This window comes from Mya arenaria, chromosome 11 (genome assembly GCF_026914265.1).
Source record: "Mya arenaria isolate MELC-2E11 chromosome 11, ASM2691426v1".
NCBI classification, from domain to species: domain Eukaryota; kingdom Metazoa; phylum Mollusca; class Bivalvia; order Myida; family Myidae; genus Mya; species Mya arenaria.
Genome location: NC_069132.1, coordinates 13,315,543 through 13,341,063, shown reverse-complemented (window position 1 = coordinate 13,341,063; position 25,521 = coordinate 13,315,543). Strand labels below are relative to the sequence as shown.

The 25,521-nt window shown below is 35.6% G+C and overlaps 2 protein-coding genes across 5 annotated transcripts in view; one reads left to right on the top strand and one right to left on the bottom strand.

Moving 5' to 3' along the window:
* Window positions 1-9,281, bottom strand: part of LOC128207254 (pyruvate carboxylase, mitochondrial-like) — a 40,642-nt gene extending 31,361 nt beyond the window's left edge. For 2 of the 3 annotated variants that reach the window (XM_052910075.1, XM_052910078.1), the window contains exon 1: window positions 9,176-9,281. The gene's annotated coding sequence lies outside the window, so the exon portion shown is untranslated. Of the gene's footprint in view, window positions 1-8,924; window positions 9,030-9,175 lie in introns of those variants that run through there. The other variant, XM_052910076.1, reaches the window with a different exon arrangement.
* A 101-nt stretch (window positions 9,282-9,382) lies between these two features.
* LOC128209549 (uncharacterized) lies at window positions 9,383-25,468 on the top strand. 2 transcript variants are annotated; one of them, XM_052913622.1, is made up of 23 exons: window positions 9,383-9,483; window positions 12,195-12,252; window positions 12,429-12,452; window positions 12,716-12,795; window positions 13,134-13,186; window positions 13,423-13,450; window positions 13,859-13,887; window positions 14,271-14,314; window positions 14,799-15,007; window positions 15,326-15,548; window positions 15,709-18,145; window positions 18,340-18,524; window positions 18,698-18,793; window positions 19,065-19,174; window positions 19,996-20,086; window positions 20,580-20,696; window positions 21,004-21,094; window positions 21,560-21,629; window positions 21,811-21,960; window positions 23,176-23,324; window positions 23,557-23,761; window positions 23,966-24,097; window positions 24,682-25,468. In XM_052913622.1, the coding sequence occupies exons 2-23, from the start codon at window positions 12,217-12,219 to the stop codon at window positions 24,779-24,781; spliced, it is 4,659 nt and encodes a 1,552-aa protein (XP_052769582.1). In that variant the 5' UTR covers window positions 9,383-9,483; window positions 12,195-12,216; the 3' UTR covers window positions 24,782-25,468. The 2 variants fall into 2 exon arrangements, with proteins under 2 accessions (XP_052769582.1, XP_052769583.1); XM_052913623.1 differs by lacking the exon at window positions 9,383-9,483 and adding an exon at window positions 9,491-9,512.
* The last annotated feature ends 53 nt before the right edge of the window (window positions 25,469-25,521 follow it).

Sequence of the window (25,521 nt, the reverse complement as noted above, 5' to 3'; positions counted from 1 at the left end):
ACCAGTAAAAACAGAGTTATGTTTTTTGTTCACTGCACTCTTTCTCAATTAGATGTATCTGTGTATGAGATTTGAAGTCCTTACCTCAAACACTTCTCGAGTTAAACTCTGGACAAAAATTAAGAATATATATGAAAGAAGTGCAATATCTCCAAAAATACTTAAGACAAAGTCATGTGGTTCCTGTGTTCTGCATTTCTCCTCAAAATGATACCAGTGAATGAATTTTGAAGTGAATATGTCAAGACTTTTGGGAGTTATGCTCCTGAAAATCAATTACTATAAAAATATGCTGAAGGGGAGATAATTCAGTAAATATGGAAGGTAGGATATAAGAACTTGTGCTCTGTACTTCTCTCAGTGCTACCTATTAACAATTTAAGTTTCATTTTTATCTCTTCAGTTCTTTTTGATCTTTGGACCGGACAAGCAGCTTCCTTTCAATGCATACTGTGAAATTTGAAGGGGGTCTCGGAGATTATTCCGCAATGATTAAAGGTAGGATAATGGTGATTGTGCAGTGCATATCTAGTACATATTGCCCTCTGTCTATGTTTAAAGTTTCATTGAAATCCAATCAGTAGTTTAAAAAAGGTGCATTGGACAGATGGTTGGACTGATGGATGTACAATGTGGCAACTATATTATATACTATAATATTATATAAAGTTTTCTCCCACCTCAGATAAGTAGATTCAATAATTTAACCATGCTAGAAATTCTTATATATCCATATATTTATACCGTTTATTTGGATTTCATAAAGAAGCTGAGATATAACAAACGTTTTTACCATCAATACTTTCCCTTGCAGCATAAGTTGCGTGATTTCCAACTGTTAATACAAGATTTTATTTTAGCGATGAAAGAATCATAAATAAGATCGTGGTTAATGTTATATCCATGGTGAATTCCAAGAGTTTTAACGTTGTTTTTTGTCCACGATGTGTCCTTAAACTTCGGTGAGTTTTTTTTTTAAATCTACCTATAAGCAGACCGGTTGTTTTCGATTTATTTAGTTTAGATCCGGATGCCTTTTCATAGTCCGATAAATTGTGAAATATATGCGGAAGAGATTTTTCATTTCTGCAAAAAAGTTGAGTATCATCTACAAATTGGCTGATTCGCGCTTCTCTGTTATCCGTATTGCGGGAGGGAAGTATTATACCCTCAATATTGATATCCTGGCAGATCGCAGTTGCCATGGCTTCCGCTTGGAGGATATAGATCAGGGGGGCGATCGGGCACCCCTGCTTAATAAAACGAGACAGACTGAAAAACTCGTAAAATGAAATCGTTGGTTTTTATTGCCGCTTTGGAGCTGTATACCATCATTTTGATGTATGACCTAAAATTTTCGCCAAAATTGAATTTTTCCAGGCATTTTTCCACCCATAACCACTCACCCCAGAGACACAGTTAATGATTTTTAAGTACCTGCTACCGTTGTCGATGTTTGTCTCTTTGATCTTTCCTCAGGCAACACTACCTGACACAATATCTCCATACTTGGACATGTGAGCGGTGATCATCGTACGGTGAATCTTTCACCGTTACGCTGGTAATCGGTTTTCAACATCATGTATAGATATTAACCTATCTTTAATGTTAGTCGTCCCCAAAATTAACTCGTTTTTAACTTCAGTAGAAGTCAGTGTAATAATGCACTCTTTTTGCTTTATTTGGATTGATTTTATTTCGTTTCTGTTTAAAGTTTTTTCTAAACCTGCCAACACGTCGTTATGACTGATTCCTCTTAGATTATTTGTCGAAAATTTGACGGACAATGGTCTTGTAAGTAAGTCCGCCATTTTGGCCGCCTAGCTGAGCGCGGCTTTGGCGTAGAGAAAACTATAAATCTGCTATCTACACACAGTTCACATAACGTGAAGCCCACTCAGGTAATCCAATTGCACTATGAATTGATTTTGATAAAGATAATAATCCAGATTATTGTAAATCCAACTTTTTTCTATATTTTCGCAGAACTCTTTTTTAATGGTCACCACATTGTAATTACCTCCCTTGTTGAAGACTTGTCTGTAGCATCATGGAAACCTTGTCTTGAGGCAATATTTAGAACGCTAATTAATTATTTCTCGCTTCAAATGTCAACATAAAACAGTTTTCACGCACCTTTCAAGAAATAATGCTTCACTCTCCTAAGAACTATTCTAAGACCAATTTGACTATTAACAAAATCTGAATCACATGAATTATTGCATATCCATACACAATTATTTTCACTAAGCACAAAAGAGTTCCAGCAAAAAATACATTTTTACTTAATTTTGTTACTGAGGTAGGAGAAAAAGCATTTACCATAGCCGCTCGTGTAAGATAGGTTCATCCCGACCCTCGTGCATGGTGTTTTGCGTAAACTCGGTAAACCTCATTTCCACAAAACACCCTACGCTCGGGTCGGAATGAACCTATCGGCCATGGAAGATACTTATAATCCTAAGTCCGGCAGCACGACTATTTGCATGCAGCATTTAAAAATGTGTTCGAATTAAAGTCTGTCAAATCGTCAGGTCAGCTTCGACATGTCTTTAGTAACAACATCCACCGGCCAGATGAAAATGACTTATTGAAGATATAGTGTTTGTTCAACATATGAACTTCTAGTCACACTAGCCAACTAGTGATCACTCAACAGACAATAAACATATATACACATATGATGTGATCACATAGAGATGATATGTCATGTTTTGTTATTCATTTAAGTTTTATCAACAGATAACAGTTTCTGTTATAACTGTGTGATGTTTTTTTGTTATTCAAAATATGCTGACATCAGGAAGTTTTGTTAATTAAAATTCTTGATGAAACATTATCCTAGTTTTTCATAATTGCAATGATTTAACACCCTTGAAATAAACAACTAAACATTAAATAGCAGCAATAAATAAAACATGCATCAAATCGAAAATAATCGAATCAACATGTTTGATATCAAAATCAAATCAAATTGAATCGAGTCAAATCGAATCGAGCTTTAAGTGAACTGTTTCAGTTCTATCCAATATGCATACCAAGACAAAGCCACTAGACAAATTAATCCCTTATGTTTCAGCTATACTTTCACAGGCAACACAATAACTGTTGTTTATTGCTGACAAAGTTATAAAAGCCCACAAACAAATAGTTAAAAAATATCATTTGAGGTTATTCAACCTACATAATTATAACATAAAAATGTATGCCAGTACAGAATAATTGAACTGTACAAATATACGAATCATCATTTTCTGTTGAAAGATTTAGAAAAGACTGTTAGCTAAAATGGAAACTGAACTTGCAGACTGTATTAAAAATGCATGCATCTAGTGTTTTGAGTATAAATAGTTTTTCATCCTTTTAGAGGGCCCCCACACAATGAACACATGAGATGTTTTATCTTAAGTGGTGCTAAAGGCGATTGATTGGAAATACCAGAACTGGTCTGCAGGGACAATTTAAAGGAGATTAATGGTGAAATTTGGTGTTGTGTCTGGAGATAGTTTCAAGAAAATGATAAAGTGTTACTAGCATATTGTAAAATTGTGTTTCTCTTCCATAAGGGAGTTTCTCAATTAACTTATGCTTTATGTCTGCATATCTGATGGAGAATCATGTAACTGTACTGCAGTGTCAGCAAAATTACAAAAGGAAAATGCCTCTATCTTGGCCATTTTTGTTCAGTTTATTAATTCACTTTCTTCATAAACAGGTGTATTTTGATTGGAAAATTCACAAGCAGGTCTGCTTTACACAGCCTATCAAACGGCAGCAAAATATTTTGAAACAAGAGCCATCACAGACAGCTATATCCCCCGCCTCATGGGGACATTTGTTGTAACGAAAGCCAATCAATGGTAAGGGTAGTTTCTCAGGAACATAAGACATGCGTAAAATTAAGAAAGGGCAATAACTCTTTCAAAAAAGGTCAAATTGCAAAAGCCTGACAATATGCACTGTGTCACTATATAGTCATCAATCTGTGAAAGTTTGGTAGAAATTGCATGAAAAACGTAAGAGGAGTTGTGAAGAAACCAATTTTAAATGTAAAAAAAGGGGGCAATAACTCTTTCAAAAATGGTCAAATCGCAAAAGCCAGACAATATGCGCTGCGTCACTATATAGTCATCAATCTGTGAAAGTTTGGTAGAAATCGCATGAAAAACGTAAGAGGAGTTGCGAAGCAAGCAATTTTTTAAATGTAAAATAAGCAAAGGGCAATAACTCTTTCAAAAATGGTCAAATCGCAAAAGCCTGACAATATGCGCTGCTTCACTTTATGATCATCAATCTGTGAAAGTTTGGTAGAAATCGCATGATAAACGTAAGAGGAGTTGCGAAGAAAACAATTTTAAATTTAAAATAAGCAAAGGGCAATTACTCTTTCAAAAATGGTCTAATCAGAAAAGCCCGACAATATGCTCTGCTTCACTTTATGATCATCAATCTGTGAAAGTTTGGTAGAAATCACATGAAAAACGTACGAGGAGTTGCGAAGAAACCAATTTTAAATGTAAATAAACAAAGGGCTATAACTCTTTCAAAAATGGTTGAATCGCAAAAGCCCGACAACATGCGCTGCTTCACTTTATGATCATCAATCCGTGAAAGTTTGGTAAAAATTGCATGAAAAACGTAACAGGAGTTGCAAAGAAATCAATTTTAAATGTAAAATAAGCAAAGGGCAATAACTCTTTCAAAAATGGTCTAATCAGGAAAGCCTGACAATATGCGCTGCTTCACTTTATGATCATCAATCTGTGAAAGTTTGGTAGAAATCACATGAAAAACGTAAGAGGAGTTGCGAAGAAACCAATTTTAAATGTAAAATAAACAAAGGGCTATAACTCTTTAAAAAATGGTCGAATCGCAAAAGCCCGACAATATGGGCTGCTTCACTTTATGATCATCAATCTGTGAAAGTTTGGTAGAAATCGCATGAGAAATGTAAGAGGAGATGCAAAGAAATGAATGTGGGACGGACGGACGCATGCACACACACACGCACGGAATCACGCCTACCATTACTATATCCCCTCGCCTTTTCAAGGCGGGGGATAACAAAGTGACACCTCAATATCCCTAGCTGTTTGAAACCATCAGTCAAAAAAGTAAGAAATAAGAAATCCACTTTAAGGCCACACTAAATTAATGTTTTGCTCCACGGATTTACCGCACTTATTTTATTTTTTTTAAATGTAAAAAAAATAATATTTTTTTAGAGCAACCTTACCAGTACCTATATTTTTATCGCCAACCAATTTTTTATTACATAACTGGCTTTTTTGAAAGCTAAAAAAAATAATCAATTATAGTTTTCCAACGCAGTTCTAGTGTTTTTTGTAAAGGGAAGTTACCGATGCTTGGAGTTTAATACTGTGTATAATATTATCATTGAATCATGATTGCAACTTCCGGTAAAACACAGTCGAATTTTGGAATTTTAATGTTATTTTTGGCAATAAATGCATTGGGACCATACTCGTAATCATTGTTCATTATTCCATGTACAACAGATATGTGTACCTGATACTGGTAGCTATAACATTGCATAATTAGTGATTATTTTAAGGATAGAAATTGGAATGATGAACAATGATTCTATTATTTGATTTAAGTCATGATACTTGTGATGAGAATTTGACCTTTCCCCAATATCATGAAAATACTTAAGTCAAATCTCAAAATCAATCTCAAGTCATTTTACCATATAATACAAAATTTATTTGAAACAAAATTGTTTTTACAATTTTTTAAAACGCATTCATTCATTGAATATGTTGATCAAAACCTTTACAGCCAAAAATGTACGCGAGTTCAATTCATTGCCTTTTAACAATTACTCAAGTATATTTTTTTGCTCTAGAATAAGATTTCTTTGAAATATTGTCAAAATCTTTCAATAACACATTCTATGAGAAAATAGGTTTACAAAAAGTATGAAAACATGCAAGATTTTGAATAATACGATGCTTGTATGTGGTAAAATGAGTTGAGATAGAGATTGAGATTTGACTTAGGTATTTTCATGATATTGGGGGCTGTAGAAGACAGCTTAACTCAACAGGAATGTTTTATTGTTTGGTCCAATGATGTTTCAAAGTAATTTTTGACCACATACTCACAAAAACAACAATTGCGAACAAATTGTCCAGATAAACCAAATAATAGGTCAGCCTTACTTAAGTTAATTCCCTTCATTTTTGTTTTTTCTTTTACAGCATTATCTGGGATGAATGAAACAACACTCTGCCAGACCTTAATAGTATTCTGAATATACCCTATACTTTTCATTTCGGTAAGCACATGCCACTGCATTTACTGTGATATTCAAAACAAAATTAAGTAAAGAAATTAAAATGTAGCTCCTAAATTATTTTGTGCTGCCTTTGTAAAACATCATTTTTTGAACATCCAAAATCAATCATAATAAATTTCTAAATACAGTTAAAATGTTAAAAGTGATTTCGGTAGATTATAAGTATCTTCCATCGCCGAGAGTGTAAGATAGGTTCATCCCAACTTGTGCGTAGGGTGTTTTGCGGAAACAAAAATATGTTTTATACAAAACTTAACTAAGTGATCTACATTTTGACTGAATGTCAGCCATAAGCAAAATTAACCTTAAGTTTAGATGAAACAGCAATTCTAAAATGTGACCTTATGGGTGGAAACAAAGTTTTCTCATAGTGACATACCATCTGACCAGACATGATGGCTTATCAATCTATGCTTAATTTTCATACTATTTTATATTTGTTTAAGTGACTTTTTTCACCCAACATGAAATATATTTGTCTTGACCTAGTATTAAAAAAGATAACATTTCAAAAACTTGACCGAAAAGTTTGCCCCTCAATTCTTAAAGAATGTTTAACCTCAAACTTAGGGACCTAATTTATGACCCAACATGACTAACATTCATTTTCTGAAGATAATCATTCAAGGAGTTAATGTTAAATAATTCTATAATTTGAACTGGTGACCTAATTTTTAACCTGACCGAACCAATACTCAAATCTATATATATATATATATATATATATATATATATATATATATATATATATATATATATATATATATATATATATATATATATATAGTAAATCTTTTAGCATTCACCAATCATTTAATATTTTTAGCATTTTCTGATATTAAATAAACGGTTACAATCTTGTTATTAGTAACTCATATTTTCCGTTAATGCATTATTTAGTAAGTAGTTGAAGGTTTATCAGTCAAAATTGATGTTTGTTATACATGTGTATGTATTGATTTTGAATAAGAGTGTCACTTTAATATTTTTTAACTCTGTACATATATTTTTAATTTTAATCACATGTTGCATTTATATGTCTAGTATATGCCCCTGGGTTATTTTCTCAACATGTTTATAAAGCTACTGAGAAAAAATAATATTTTTAATTAGACGCCACTAATGTATAATATCAATATAGTTGTTTACAACCACGGTACTTTCTTCTATAACACTTAATACATACCAGTACTCTTGGAAATTTGACTGACAAAATCTTGTATATATATCAATATGCATGTATGTGGCAGGGGAGACAACTTTTCTTCCAATGGAGTCGCACGTTGAAGTTTAATACTCTTAATAATGTCTCCAATGAAACTGCTTCATCAATTATTTATGATTACGAGATTTTCCTTGCCAAATCGCCCAGCAAAGCATAGCGCAGAAGTGTATGGGGGTATCCGACAAAGTATCAATATCTGTATTTGATCCTACTTTATTAACTTAATATTAAAATCAGTATTATGTTGCAGTAATTTCAGGAAAACAATTTATTGCTTATAAGCAATTTTATGTTTTATTCTAAAAAAAATAATAAGAAACAATTAATGTGCTGAAGGTTGATAACTTCCAATGTGTTTAAAGTTTCCTGAAAAAGGAGTGCAATAGCTTTTAATCAAATGAACTTTAAAGTTAAGCACTCCATTTTGAATAAGAATATGAGCAAATAGCGAAACTAAAAAAAACAAAAAAATATAGTTAAATCAGACATAATCCTGATACTTCAAACACTTTGTCCTTTGTAGAAACAGCCGGTCAAGAAATTCCAAAATAAGTTTGACAGAATAATTAAAGTTGTATTCAAAACAACTTTAATTTTGTTTTATTTGTCAATTAGTTGAAATAAAATCAAAGCTCATAAAAAAATGCAGTGTGTTTTGATTTCTTTGATTGTGTACAAGCAAACAGAGATAAAAATGGACTCATTGGATTTAGGGCTAGTCCGGTGTGACTGTTCTTTCTTTAAAGATAGTATTAGGGTAAGACACTAACAGTAACCTGGTGACCTGAGACACATAGTTTTTTGAGAGGATCACCATAATCAAACAGCTGGGGAATACAATGGGTCACCATAAAAAATGCCTTTCTTTAAACTTTAATTCCAAAACAATTGATTAGGACAGTATTACACCATAAAAACCCTTCAAACTTAAATTCCAAAATGATAAAAAAAAAAGGGGGAACTCCTGCTTACAGACTCACATTGATGACTACAATGACTTCATCTCTTTCAAATTAATTTTGAACTTCGGCACATGTTTTCCCAAAGTTGAAAAGGGTCCGAGAGTATCAGATTTTGGTGGAAACCCTCATTTTTTGGGGGGTCACCCGGTTTTATTGGTAGATGATCCAGTGGGTCCACAAATAAAAAAGTAAGTTTCTCGCCCTGAGTATTATATAGAGATAAGTTTTCGGAGGGAAATCGTCATTTTTGTCAATAATTGGTCATAAAATGATTTTAAAATATTGATGCAAGTTTAACACTGAGTCAATTTCCATTGAACATACTAGTTACTTGTATGCAAATTTTAGTTTGCACATAAATCATTTATTTCCAAACTAATCCATAAAGCTATCAATCATTTGACAAAAATCAAACCAATATGCAGAGTATCCAGTAAAATTTTCTTGGAAATGAGACCAAGTTGTCTTTAAAACTAATGCACGTCTCAGTCTGTGGATCTGATCACTTTGTCTGTTCGAGGGGAAAAAAACCAGTGGAAACCGGAAAATTTTAGAGATTTTAGTGGACTGTAACCTCAATGGTTATGGTCAATCCATACAGAAGGCAGGGCAATGGTGAATGCGAAAATGTTAAATGCATCAGACAATAATTATTGCATATTTTACCTTTATTGCGAAGTGATGACAGTCTGTAATAAGAACGCAAACAGCAAAACAAATCAGGTGCTATGACCCTGACTCCGGCTTGAAGTGGCCTTCACCTTTGTTTTTTATCAGTCTAGTCAAAACGGCATCAAAATAACGATCGGTAAAAAAACCCTCACCGGTACGGACATAGTACGGGAAATTAAAGCAGTCTAATTCGGCAATGTATTTTGACGGAAGCGCCATGTTTAAAAAAGATAAACAAAAAACACAAAATGAAATACTCTATTTACTCTCAAACCCATAAAAATTATATTTTTTATCTTTAGGTAAGGTTTTCTGCACATCACTATAGACTGTAAGACAATCTATCATTTTGGATACAGTTTCATTTGAAATTTCGAGTAGTCGCCGAATTTGAATTTTTGTTTATTTTTCGATTTTAGTCGAATCACAGTTATATTCCTTTTGGGGTTGAAATCAAAGTAACGAAATTTAGATGACAGCACCGTTATTAAAAACAAATCTGTGAGGTCTATGGAAACAGATCGGCACTATCTTGTCACTAAAATCATATTATCGGTGTGACCTTTGACCCGCCCCCTTAAGCCTTAAAGCCATATAATTAGAAATGCAGAATTTTTATTATTCTTGGCATTGCCAGAATTGAAGCATCCATACTCCTTATCGTTAACCATTATGACTTAACACTGCAAAGCAAAGCAAAATGCATTAATTAAAACAACGAAAGGCAAGACTTAAAGCGCAAAATCCTGCAAAAACCAATGGATTTTACTCAAAGAATGTCATACTAATACAAAATACCTTAAAGCAAGTCAAAAAGCACCAAGAGTAATATTCAAAATTTTTAAAAATTCACAGTTTACATCTTAATCAGAGCTCCAGATAAGATTAATTATTTGGGTATATTTTTTGCACATGTCGGTCAGTAGACCAAATGGAAAGCCTTGTCGGATTGATAGCTTAACAGTGCTTTGGCCTAAAGTCTCTTGTTAGAGAAGTTGTTCATGACAGGCGGATGACCCATATTAATTTTGAGGTCAGTAAATCATGGTTGCAGTTGCCTTGAAGACAAAAATCTTGTCCAAATGATAACTTGAGTTTTAGCCTACTGTAGTGAGGTTGGACACTACCAGCAGATGACTCTTATTAGAAGATTACCAGAGGACATTCAGGGCTTTTTCTGCCAATTTTGGGAAAAAGACCCTAGACGTTTTGGGAAAATTTGCGTCGTGAAAATGCCAAAATTGGGCAATTTTACGGTTAAAAGAAAAAGCTGTCTAGTCTCTTGCGAATAAGGAAATGGTTTTATATTAATTTATTTCCCCTTAAAAGACCCAAAATGGCTGAAGTAAAAAAAAAAAATTGATTGGGATTTTTTTCTGAAGATTGGGAAAAATATCTTATATTTTGCTTTGGGAATGGGTCCGATAGTCGGACCCGTGGGTACTATAGAAAAAGCCCTGACATTGTACACAAAACCTTATGTTATATAAATAAAAAGAGAACACTTGCATTTACAATCCTCAAACTTGCTGGGGATGTTGGCCATAACCTTTAGACCGTGTCATCTCCATGATTTTTGATCAACAGATCAAAGGTCAAGGTTACCAGATTAACCACCTTCATTGCCATTTTTTTTTAAAAAGTTAATTAAATCGTTGCAAGAAAATGTGCATTGTCAGTATATACATAATGAATTACTGATTACCACCTCAATTGACCTTTAAGCAGCTATCTGTATATGTAACTTGCATTTCATATATTCCTAGCGAATATTATCCATTTAACATATACACTGCTGTCATAAGGACACATACATGTTTTAATAGAAACTATTTTTCATCAACTCCTTAAACAGCATCTAGAACTGGTCAATACCTACTATCCTCAAACTTGGAAGGGGTGTTAGTCATAACCTTAAAATACCCTTCAATGCGCAACAACTAATTGGGTGTCAGTGGGGCATATTTGTTTTACAAACATCCTGTGTCAGACTCTCTTGATGATTTGATTGATCAATTTTCAGACATTAGATTTTATGTCTGATCAGTATTGTATAATACGAATCAAGCTCTTAAATGATAAATTACCATTATCAGATCCCAGATTTTGTTTACCGGTACGCACTTTGCTTTCCAAAACAGACTGCTCACTTGGAGCCCTGTGTTACTATTATGGAAACTACCACCAAACTGCGGTAATATTCAATTTTTGGCTGAAAAGACAATATATGATATATTATCATTCTTAAGATGTACATACTGATCATTAAAATATACAATTACAATATCAACATTAAAATCATAAAAAATATTTCCTAGATTATTTTACACACCTTAAACAGATGAAACGCCTTAACTTGACATTATTGTAAAACTTTTATTTCTATTTACATTTCTATCATTATAATTATATCATTGTTCAAAAAAACAATGCTGTGAGTCTTGCTTTTTCATTATCTTAGCCCAAAAGCTGACTCTTTGCCATCATATAATGGATACTGAATCTACCAAGCTCACTGATAAAAATTGCATTTAATTAATGAAGGGCAAAGCCCTAAGAGTAATTTGCAAAACTTTTAAGTGCACCCTGTCAACTTTTATTGTTTTGTAAATCCTCCATTTGTCTGAGCCATAAATAACTAAGGTACAACAATTGAATCAAATAGAGATGGTTTAACATGTACATAGGGTAATGGACATGACTAAATATCGACACCCGGCAGTAAATAATTGTGTGCTTTTAAAGCTTGTTCATTTAAATTCTTAATTACTCTTGACATACGTCCAGTATAGCGAATAAAACAATGAAAAATATAAGGACAAGCCCAGTAGTAAAAAAAGTCCTGTTTTGAGGCACAATGTAAGGCCATAATGACACTGAGCAAGAGACACGGACATCCAAACACCGCGCCCAAACAGACCACACATGCATCATTGTAGCTCTAGAAACTAACAAAATTCATTAATTATCCATAAAAGTTAATTTTTAAACAAACATTTACTTTTTATTTCAGGTTGATTTCATGAGCAGTCAAGATGAACAGAAAACGTTCAAACAATCGTAGATCTTCGGTATTTTTTGTTCTATGATCTATTGGACTTGATACATGAACATTTATAGTAGTAATTTACCAAGAAATATTGAATGTAAGATCTTTCAATTGTGTAGTGATGCTTTAAAATTAAATTTGTGTACTATTAATGTATAAAACCCTCATAAAACTAACAAGTGATGATTTCTTTTGCAGATATTGAAGATCGACATGAATGCAGTAAGTGGCATGTAGACAGTGGCATGGCAGCTTGTTCTGTTTAAGCTTCAGCTTTGCTTAGGTTTTGGTATTGTCACAGCCTTAGAGGCAGCATTGCTGGGCTCATAGTTGCCATGAAAACAATTAAATACATGTAGAGTATCGGCCGTAACAAAAAAGTCTGTTTTAGTAATGTTCATGTTTATTATCAGATATATAACAAATTTGATTTTAAAACCACACACATCTAGGCAATATCGCATTAACAAGGGTTTTCTGTTCAGGATGATGATACAAGGCTGCTGCTTGGGAAAAATCGAAGAGCATCCAAAAGAGTCAGCTTCGCAGAGTGTTATCAAGTCAAGTAAGGAAGTTAGACAACTGGTCATATAATAACCAATATATGTGGTTAGAAACTAAGCTGGCTTTTAGTGCATCTATTAGATGGATATGTGTTTGATTTTGCCTTTGCAAGACGGGGGTTACTTTATATTTGGTCACTCATTTGTATTAAAAAAATTAAGCTTGGAAGTTTTATGAGGTATCCTTTTTAAAACTTTTTTATGTTGGCTTAAGGTCAAAGTATTTTGTTTTGTTTAAATTATTATCAATCATCAAACAAAATTAAGTCCAAATGTTACAGTATCCATGCAACCTTTCATTTCATCTACAGCCATAATATGGTAATGAATTTATTTCCAGGGAATTTCCTAAAGACTCCCCTCGACGCTGGAGAACAGATGATGAAGAAAATGGTATGTAGACACTATTGTATTGTGTTCATTTGTAAAGCTGTGTCAAAAACTAATGGGGACCTGTGCCCAGTAATGCTGCATGGGGCCCAAATCCCTCATATTTGATCTTGATTTGATTATCAGGATTCAGATATTTGGTCACTCCTGATGTTATCATTGCTGAAAATGTAAATGCAAGTACTATATTCTTTGTTACAAATTAAACATTGAAAGTGACTTTGTGTTATGCTTTTCAGATGATCCAAACTGTGGAGATGCGGGCAGGTCAGTTAACATATATCTAATGACAGGCAGTTTGATTTAGTTTCATAGATGTACAATTGCATTATTTGAATACATGTGTAAACTGCAGAGGTAAATTGTAGTTAACTTTATCATTGATAACAAATAACTGACAAAAAATCAGATGACCGAATCACACCAAACAGACACATTTCTTATAATCATGTTTTTATGATCTAGTGTAAAAAGAACATCTGAGAACTGTCATTAATATTTTTGATGTCATTATTCAAAACTTAAAAGAACTTCTCAAGTATGACAGATGTATCCATGCTTCCACACATTGCTCGAAATGCCGCTGATTTTGATGTATTCAACACTTTTATTTTAACTATCATTATCTGTCAACCACATGAGATGTTATTAAATCTGCTCTTATTTCTGTTTCAGATCTGGAAGCAAGAACTCTGAAATAACAGGTTTGGCAATTGCTTATTTTACTTTCAGTAGGAAACATTGTACCCCAATAACACTTCTTTCCTGGTCAGTCTCCTAATCACAATGTTTTATAAGTTAAGTGGCCATGTAAGTTGTTAAATACACATACACTCATAAGGGGGAGGGTTGTTTTCACCCATAAGGTTTAATCCCCACTAGGGGTTCTTTTTCACAGTCTCTCAAAAAGGACGCCAATGCTGGTTTCTACCCAAGAAATGGACTCCAGTGGTTCATTTCAGTTTTCACTTGTAATTGCAATGGAATGAAAATAAATTAGTTAAAGAAACTACCCGGTAAGAGTCATTTACTATAATAAATATTCAACATACAGATACACATCTTGTTGTAAATTGTATTGTTTCAGGCCTAGATAAGCTGTTGACGGGGGCAATACAGACTCCATACCAGGTACATTGTTGTTCATTTACAAAAGTGTTATCTGTATATGTTTGACACAGATGCTTAATAAACTAAACATGTTAGTCTTTAATCCTGTAGTGTTTGTTATAGTACACTAATGTGCGACATCAAAGACGCAACATATCCCTTCAGAGAAAAGCATGCTCAACCCTGAGGGGGTCCGTTGGTCTTTATATACAGTAAATTCTCAATCCACACAGAGCCTGGGCTTTGCTAATTTGCATATTACCAACCAAGTAAACATATGCGCTATGAACATCTGTCTATAATGGAATGTTATACTATGAAGGCACATCTGCCGCCTACAGCGGACCGTTACATTACTTCAGCCCATCCATTGATTCTGTCTCGTAATCATTATGTTTATTATTAGGATAACCTTTCACTATTTATTAAGTAAATTCATTTTACTAATCTAAGTTTCTGTTGATTTATTTTAAAGCCCATTGCTTATTAATACTTCCCCTTGTAGGATGTTGCAGAGTGTCCCATCCCTGAGATGACGTCCCAGTCTTTTAACATCATGGATGCCAATCGTACTGTGTTTGATGCAGTGGACATGGACATGACGTCTGCCGATGGGGGAGACATCGTGATGGACTTCCAGGCTTCTCCATCTAAGGAGATTGAGTACAACGCCTCATCCTTCCTCAGCAGTCTCAAGGGAAAACCATCAGATATGTTAGTCAATTATTAATATTAATTTAATGATTTACAGCACTAAGTAAATAAAACCTCGCTATATGTTGCACACATTTTCAACTCTATTCATTTTTGATGTCACATCAAATGTTATTATACTGGCAAATCATTTTATTATATAATTTAACTCATTGAATATACAAACAAAAATGAAAAACAATGTTTTGTTTTTTGAATCACATTGGCAACAACCTTTCTCAGAGTTATGTATAGTTATTGTCTTGATATATTTTCGTTTTTGGCGTGTGGGGTCTGTTTGTTACTCAAATTAATTTCATTTTAAACTTTTATCAATAGGTTAAAGAGCCTTCAGATCTACTCACCAAATCGTGATCAACACAGGCCTAATGAGAATACGGAGCCTGACCCCACCTTCCTGACCTTTCCGTCTCGCTCGGTGACCCGTGACAAGGAGAACGTGGTGCCTGTTGCGGGGATGGAGGGAGAGGGGGCAGTTAACTGGCGAGCCATGCTCGACAGGGTGTTTTCTTCTAGCCATGCAGCCTACTCACAGCAACAGGTAAGTGACATGCTAGTAATCAATTTAAAGGCAAACATATTTTGCAGAATTGACAATCTTTTTTTCTTAATTACATTCATTATACAGAATAAATGAAACCAGTGTCTGTGTGTCAGCTTCATGTCAGGATGAACAATTACAAAAGTTTTTTATCCTATAGGACACTGAAGATGAGCCTATGGAAGAGACACGATGTTACAGTGACATGTTCTTAGAGACCAATCAACCCCCGACACATACCTCCCAGTCAGTCATTCAACCAAGCAAGGAGAATACACCACCTGGCTCTGATGAGGTGACCAAGTACTTTGTGGATGGTGTGGCTACGACATTCGGAATGGAGGAGACACGGTGTGTGGGTGGGATTGTCAGTGGGGGACCTGGAATTGCCCCCACAGGGCCTGGCACACAGGACAGAGATGGGGATGATAAGACACAGTGTATCCCTGTACCCATGGAGGAAACAAAGGCACTTGGAGATATTCTCATTCGGACAGTAGATAAACATGTGGCTATGGAGAAAACCTGCAGAGATTTAAACAGTCCTGCTAGCCAGTCAATGGAAGTGGTGGAAACAGATGCAGACACTATGAATTACACTGTAATGGTTGATGTTCCCATGGAAGAAACTAAAGCTGTAGGAGGTATTATGAACACAACTGTTGGTCAGAGTATCCACAAAGATGATACAAGTGCTAAGATTGTGAACCAAACCATTAATCATACAGTGGCCATGGAAGAAACAAGGGCTTTAGGGGGAATACTGAACAAAACAAAAACACAGGATTGTTCCAATGCAGATACAAGATCAGTACTTCCCCATGTAAACAAAACAGTGAATCAGACTCTTCCCATGGAAGAAACCAGAACAGTTGGTGAAATTTTGAACAAAACTGCTACACAGACTGTTTCTGAGGTCCATACAAACACACTTAATAAACTTAACCAAACAATAAACCAAACCGTTCCAATGGATGAGACTAAATCATTAGGGGGTATTCTCAATAAAACTGCCACACAAACAGGTATGAAAATAGGAACATTTACTGCAGGATTAAACAAAACAACCAATGAGATACTGCCCATGGATGAAACAAGGTCTTTAGGAGGTGTTCTCAACAAAACCAACAATCCAACAGTTTCAAGCCAGAAATCAACAACATTTACTGCAGGAGCTAACATAACTATAATGCAACCCTCTTCGATGGACGAAACACTGGCAGGAGGTAAAATCATAAATGAGTCGATTAATGGTTTTAATTCAAATGAATTGAAACTGAACCACTCATCTCTACAAACTGTTGCCATGGAAGAGACAAATGTTGTAGGGGGAATTGTGAAGCATTCTGTAATACAAATATCTGAAACTATTAGTCCTGAAAAAGATCAGAATATGTGCATGAACACTGAAGCTACTGTATATATGCAAGAGACCAGGCCACTAGGTGGTATTATCCAAGTAGAACATGCTGATAGCAACAAAGACAAAGTTAAACCAAGTGAGACATTCGTAGCACAATCACCAAATGACAATGTACATCCATGCATTGAAAAGGATCCTTTGCAGGAGAAGACACAGACCCTAAGAAGAAGGCTTAGTCAGATAATGTCACAGAATGTGGATGAAACAAAGACTTACAATATGACTGTTCCCATGGAAATGACTCAAGTCACTGGAGGCATTCTCCAATCAGGAATTCAGACTCTTACAACAGAACTAAGTACTTGGAAAGTGGGTGACATTGTCAAGTCTCCAAATCAGACAGTGACAGTGGAAGAGATAAGAGTTGTAGGCAAAGAAAACACATCCTGGCCAGTTGGAGGTATTCTCAATAAACATGTTAATCAGACAGAGTCAATGGAGGAAATGAGTCCAGAAAGGGAACTTGTAAACAGAACTCTTCATCAGACTGTGTCAATGGAAGAGACAAGAGCAGTTGGTGGAATTCTTGATAAGTATTCGAAACAACCTTCTCCCATGGAAACAGACAGTTTCAACCGGTCAAACAATAAAACTGTACCAATGAAAGAGACAAAGTGTGTTGGAACAAATTTGCAAACTGATATTTCAGTCACATCTCCATTTGAAAAGACCCAAAGGGAAGACAGTACTGAAAATGAAAGAGCTGAAGTGACATGCATTTCAGGAGATACAGGTCAAGAGTGTGATGATGACAGTAGTGAGGTGACATTCAAAATTTCCCACAAGAGGTCTCTAGATGAGATGCGAAGTGATGCCAGTGACCAGAGTGAAGGGAAAACCCAGGACCTGACTCAGTCTCAGACCAAACTTCTCAAACTGAAGGGGTCCCTGCTGGCCATGAAGAAGGTGACAGCCTCCAAGATTAAGGTGGGGGAGATTAAAACCCCTTCCAAGCTGTCCCCTGCGATGTATGGGGGCGTGTCGAGTGCCAGGAAAGGGCAAAGTGCAGTCCAGCCGGATATGTCTGTACGGAGCCCTGCCCATAAGCTGGCCAGGCTGTATGGAAGCTGGGACCCCGGTGTTGAGAGACCTGACCCAACTGATGCCCTATTGCAAGGCTTCACTGACGGGGAAACTGGCTTCCTCAACGACTTTGAACGTGATAACCTCACTGGTAAATATGACTGTCTAATTGATGTTCTGTTTTAAAGGTTGATGTATATATTGCTTAATGAGTAAAGTATTCAAGTTCCTAAAAAACACAGCTGTTCAAAGCCTTTGATAAACTTGCAAAACTTGTATTGTTAAACTTAAAACCGCTGCTGTCCAAGCTTAAGTTCTGCTTCTTATTTATCCCTCGTACAACAGGTATAGATGGTGAGTCCATGCCGGAAGGTCTGGTGGATGATGGGGTTATGTCAGAGACCCAGGACACGGTGTTTGCAAGGAGTGACACCTACTCCACGGACACAAGAAGTCATGCTACATCTTCGGACAGCTCCAACCTCTCTGTGATCACTAACAAGTCATACATCAGCTCATTTATTGTACCTGTGAGTGTTTATAGATGTCATGTTGTATTATTAAATAAGACTTTATTCAGCATTATTTGAAACACAATGAAATAAAATACCATTATGTCTTAATTATGTAATAACATGCATGTAATTTTTGCTCTCCAACTCTTGACATTTGTAGAGTTTAATATTTCATTTATAATTTTCAGGATGGTCCTCTGTCAGTAGAATCTTTCTTTGAGCTAACCAAGGTGAAAACTTGCGATCCTGTGAAAATGACCAGACGTAGCAGCATTTTCACCCCAGTAAGTTCCAATCATCTGGATTTATTATCAATTTTGAATGACTTTATTGAAATCTTATTTGAAAGATCAGTGGATTTACCATAATCATATCAATACAGATCAAGTATCCAACATTTGTCGTAATGCTACATTTTTAAAGATTTTTAAATTAAGATAGCAAAAAAAATCCATGGCAATGTTTCCAGAAAATTGTTCTGCACTTTTTCATGATATGTTAATTGTTCCTAGCCAGTATTCGCTGTTAATAAATGATTGTGTTTTTGTGTTGTAGAAGGTGGACGAGGACGATCTGACCGAGCTTCTGTACTCTCTCATTGCATTGTCCCCTGTTCACGCAGGCAAGCGAGAGAACATGACCGCCCTCCAACAGGGCACCCACAGGTAAGAAATAAGTTTTTGTCTGAGACCCAGACTGGTCCAATATTGGGAATTGGTTTTGTTTAATAGGGCAACTGTTGGATAGCAAAGGTAATACAGGGTTTGAATTTGGACTCACATTCTCACAAAATGCAAGTGAAGTTTAATTATCGCAAATGACTTGCCTCCGCTGGCTAAATTCCGTGAGTGGATATTTATCTTCTCAGATTGAATGAGCACTTGATTGTTGGACTGGGCTGTTTGATTACCAGATACATAGTATTGGTTGCGCACTCATCGTCATGGATGCAAGCACACTGGTAGTGGACATGCCATAATGGTTACTCTGTCTTTGTCTGATTGGAGCGTTTCAGTCTCCAGATCATGTGTATACTGGGTTTTCCCATGAAGATGCTCTAGATGTACACATGTACATAGAGCGATCTGCAATTTATAAATAAATGATAACATAATTTTTGGACCACACTGTTGGATCTATAATCTTTTTGTTTTATGTTCTAAAATGCTTGAAAAACTCAATGGCATAAAATTAATAATGTCAAACTGAATGTTTTATATTTTGGTATGATGATGGTGGTTCAATTGGGTCGGGGGACAAACAAAAAAGCCAGCCTTAAAACCCTCGTTTCATTATGGTTGCATCCATTAAAATGAAGCTGTAGTTATGTATGGTTATGATAATGGATGCCATCATATACCACATATATTTTGAGAGTGTGTGTTTTGACATGTTGCTAGTAAGCCTTAAAACCACTTGCAAAAATATGCGAGTGTATTAAAATTGTGAGCCTGTAATACCATGTTGTGTTAACTGTGTGCTGCAGGCTGGAGTGTGAGATCGGGCTATTGGAACAGGACCTGGAGGAGTTACAGCCAGTCATCTTCCAGGAGTGTGTCGCTGCTTCCAGGGAAGAGGTGAGTCTACTTCACATCACCTGAACCCTAATGATTGTTAGCATGTTGCATATGTCCACATGAAAATCATTATGTGACCTGCGTTTCCATTAATAATATTTATATGCGTAACAAGACCCATAACTCTGGCTAAAGTAATTGTCAGGTAATGCCACTTGTCAAATTAAGGGGGGGGGGAATGATTGTAGACTTCCGCTCCCCATTTGAATGTTTATAATAATTTGTCCTAGTGTGAAGTTTGGTTGTGGCTGACCTTCCACTCCAAGGGAATGTCTCTATGACTCCACTGATAAGGTTTCTATTTGAAAAAAAACTGTAGCGTGACTCATATCGTCTCATAGCTCTTTTTTAATTGAATTAAAATAAACCAGTATGAAATTTCGCATCTTACAAAGCAATATTGAATAAGTAATTAGCTGCGCATATATGATATAATAGGAATTTTCTTGCCCAATAACAACTGCTTGACTATTGACATGATTTGTTTTCCCAGATGACAACAATCAAGGCATCCCTTTTGGAGCTGCTTAAGACGTGTAAGATGCGGGCCCGGGTTGAGGTGAAGAAGGCGTCACAGGACATGCACCGCTCATTTCTTAATCATGTACAGGTAATTGGCAATACTTTTAAGTTTTGGTATTGGCTGTCTGAGAGTGTTTGCTGTACCAATGAATAACGATAATATCTTTCTTTGACTTTTATGGCTTTGAATGGCAGTGGCTAGAAGAAAGAATGTTGAAAACTGATGTTTCATCTTCAGTACAAGATAATGTAGTCTTATACTAGAATAATGTAATTCAATTAAAGTTACGCTTCAACATTGAGAAAAAAGTTGAATAAAAAAAAGTATTTAGTTCCTATGAACAGGGCTGTGGATTTTGTTTTTCATATGTTAGTATGATAATGTTTTATTTTAGAGCACATCTATTCCCTCTGCGAAGAAGGTGATGAGTGAATTGGAGGGGGATCTGAAGTCAGTGGACCAACTGTTGACTTCACTAGATGCAGGTAAGTGATACTTTTATATGTTAACAGGTGGAATAGGTGTTTATTGCACCAGATACATGTATTTGTTACTGCATAAACAGGGGGGACAGCTCTTGACGTCTTTTGTTACAGGTTTTCCATGCTTCATAATAATGTAAACAGATTGCAATTACTGAGCCAGTCATCGAAATTAGACTTTTGGATCAACAAGCCCGAATTATTATACTATTGCTTGGCATCAAATTTTTGAACAAGCCCTGCTATATAAAATTCAGAATTTGAGCAAGCCCGAAAGACATTTTACCAGTGCAGGGCTTGCGGGCTTGTGCTAATTTCGACCACTGCTGAGCACTGTATCTTAAGTATAAAAAACAAATCTAGATTGAATTGAAGTTGTAGAGAATGTACCAGTAATAAACATAAAATACATCATGCAAGAATGGCATGTAAGAATTGTGACAAAATATTTTTTATACAACTTTTCAGAATTGGAGGAAATGGATTTGATGGAGAGAAAAATGGTGGATCTTGATTTTGAACAACAGAGGCTACAAAAGTAAGTCAAATTAATGTTTAGCTCTTTATATTATTTACGATATATCTGTCTATATTGAACTTCCATGTTTCACAGAGATCAAAACATTTGCTGCCTGAAATCTCGATTTTGTAGTTCACGTTTATGAGCTTCTATCAATAAGACAGTACAGCTTCTATAGTGATATTGAATCGTATTACAGGAATGTGGAGGAGGAGCGGGAGCGTGAATTAGGGTTGGAGAGGAAGGTAGCAGAGGCGGAGATAGCTGCCAACCAACATGCTAGCAAAGAGGACCGCAGCATGGCACAGCATATATCACAGCTACAGGACACAGTCAAGGCTCATCTCAAGTAGGGCTTGAATGATTTTGTTTATATTCTTCTTTTGTGATAAGCATAGAAGACAGATTGTAAAAGTATTAAACCCACTTTACGGGTATTGTATGTCTGACCTCTTATTTAATTGATCATTGTTATTAGATTGGGGTATTACGGCACGTAGGTGGCGTCAGCAATTTGTGTTTGGGTTGTTACTCTGTATGTTAAAGGTCAAGGTCACACCATGGTTATTAGTCAAACTGCCTTGTAATTTGGCTTGACTGGCTGTTACTTTGTCATGCATTTGGGGGATTTTAAAACAACTTGGCAAAAATGTTCACCATGAGTAGACAACCTGTCACCTGCAATGATCTTAGGTCTAATACAAGGAGTTTTGAGCAATGATCCTAAAGAGTGACCTTTGACCAGGTCAGAATTCCTTGTATTTTGGATTATCTGAGCTGTCATTTGGCCATGCATTGGTTGTTGTGTTTTTTTTTAATAACTTGGCACAAATGTTGCAACTGTAGGTTAAAGGTCAATGTCACACATAAAGCAGGGATGTGATTTGTTCGCGGAATTCCGCGGATCTATTGCCCCAGGGACCCCCCCCCCCCCCCCCAAAAAAAAAAATATATATATTTTTTTTTTTTTTTTTTTTTAGCTGATTAAAAAAGTTACTAGAGAGCTTTTGGTTGTTAGAGTTGATATTCCTGTGTGCTTTAAATTTCAAGTCAGAAGAACCCTCAAAAGAGCTTCTAAAAAGCCAGTTTTTCTTCTAAGGCAGTGTGCTTTTGACCCCAAAAGTGCCATAAGAACCCATGGCCGAAATGGTTTCAGCCCTTCAGCTGCCAGGTCAATCACATCCCTGATAAAGGTTATGGCTCAAAATTTCTTTTTGAACTGTTAAATTATGGCGAGAGTCAAAGAGATTTTGGGTCAAAACCCCATCAGGGCTGCTTTCTTATGACGAGTCGAAATTTAGAACAGGTTAGGTTTCTACCTAGGAAATGTATAAGCTAACTTACCGGTACTGTAAAATAACAGACATGTGGTAGAGTTTGCACTAATGTACGATTGTTTTAAGATTTTAGAGTTTCCCTTTTCCATCTGTAGTGTTATCTACCACTTATTTAATTATTTTATACTTGCTTTAAAAATGGGAAATAAGAAGGGGTCGACTAAATCTCATGCAAAATTGAACTGGATAACAAAATTCATTGTCCTGTGTATGTTTGTGTTGTTTAGATGTAGCCAGTGGGATCTTGAGGAGCTGACCGAGACAGGGGCAGTGTTTACTTTCTGTGACAGTCAGCTATACCTGCATGTTGGGTACAAGCCTGGTCCACAACACCACATCATTGACACTCTCACCCTCTCATCAACATCTACACAAGGTACGGTAACACTGCTTGTACTTGCTGTCATTTGTATTTTATCTCCCAATGAAGGTGATTGGCCAAGTGTCATCCAAAACAGTATACACTACTTGCTTGAACAAGCATTAAAACTTTGTGTTTTGTCCTAAATATATATTGGATTTCAAGTGCTAGTAATTTTATTCAAGTAAAAGATGAGAAATTGCCTCACCTTAGGCCTTAACTTCATGTTTATGGATTGCTACTTCAGAAAGAGGATACTTTGAGGATGAGGTGTTCCACAATTTTGCCCTATCTGGGGTCAATACAGACTCCCTGACGGCGACATTTCCCTCAGAGGCCCAGCTGCCGGAACTCCTGCATGAGATATCCACCACCATTAGTGAGATTCAACGCTTCTGTGCAGATGTGGAGGCTGTCAACTTAAACCATAAGCTGCTCTTCCAAAACCAAGCGTAAGCTATATTTGTTCTATTTGGGAAGTAGTGGAAAATTTCTTGTCTGTTTAATATAAATAAAGTAGAACTTACAGGAAGATGAAAAAAGTTTTGGTCTATCCGATTACTTGATAATTTATAAATGTCAAAAAGAACATTGTTTTGTGGAAAAAAAAACTACTAACATTGTGTTCCCTTCAGTGTGTATTGAATATTTTCCAGTCTGAGCGTAGAGATGTGGCCGGAGGATTTCTCGAGCCCCGACTTTGTAATCTTGACCCTTCAGTTTGACCCTGCCAGACCCCTCTCCACCCTTGTAAAGCCCCAAGTGTCTGTCAAGTTTGGGGATATTGTGTAAGTGAACTTTTGCAGCTTTTTTCCAGCAAGTTGTTTTGTGTGATGTTTTATTTTATCTTTTCATACATGTATTTCATGTACAGTCCACCAAGTTTGTTAAAGGTTGATGCCAAAAATTTGTTTTATAATTTTAATGCATTATCATGCTTAATTATTTGACTTTAATAATAAAAACAAAAAAAGCATAAGATTAGGGTACAGATAAAAAATAAGCCTTAATAAGTGTTGTTGTTTCTAATTAATAGCTATGTGGCCACAAAAAATTGATTAAAAAACATGTTAATCCATTAAAATTAAAACTTTTTGCATCCACCTATATTGTGTGCCTTTAAATGGTAGTCGTAGTCTGGGAGCAACCCTCAGCTGTAAGCCTATAACAGGTCTCTCTTTGTCTCTTTGATAATCTATAATATCTAAATGAAGCAGTTTTATGTTGCATCTATCTTCTGATATTAAACAATATACTGCTGCTCAAGTATGGTACCTATAACACTGGTGGACATGTTTTTTTTACTTTTCTAACTCTTTGTAAACATAGCCTATGAACATTGTATTATCCCTTACGATGTTTTATCTTACAGGGCTGGTGACATAGAGCAGCAGCTGTGTGGGGTGACGCCTGGCCATCGGTACCTGTCCCGTCTACTTCAGGCTGTCACATTCTCCCCAACTCATCGATGACAGCATGTCACCAGACATTTACTCTAAATAACTCAGGTTTACATTCAACTGGAGACAACAGTGGTGGACATGAGCCGACCAGCCCAGCACAGCTCAATGTGCGCTGCTGACTCACTACAGTTAGCATACAGCAACACTTCAGATATAAGAAGTGTATTCTCATTTGTGTTAAGTGGCAACATACTTGGATAATTTTAGGTTAATACCAGGACTGACTGAGTTGGCAAATAACAATTACACATTTCTAGTGCTCCTCTTGAAATTCATGTGTGACATTTTCCTCAAAAGTGCTGGATAAGTGGCCGTTTTGTCAGCACGGACAACCTCCGAATATTGAAGGGTTTTAACTGGTTTTATCATTTAAGAATTACTACAGGCTGGCATAAATGTTTCTTGTGTACATGTCTCTATATACATGTAACTATATTTCTACTCATATATGCATGCCAATGAAGAATGAATTTCCTTCCCTTTGACTCACTCTCATCTTGCTATCTACCCCTGCTCTGGGTCTTTGAATGTTAATGAAATTTTTAGATTTGTCTTATATATTATTTTTTTATTTATTCACATTTACAATACATTCATGAATGATGTTCATGTAAATATATTAACATTGGATAATTTGAATAGATTGATACAGTCTGTTGGAGTTGTAATATATCTGAATAAATATAATTATCATGATTTGTGTTATATTTACTTTCACAAAATGTCCTATCAAGGTCACGTGTATGTGT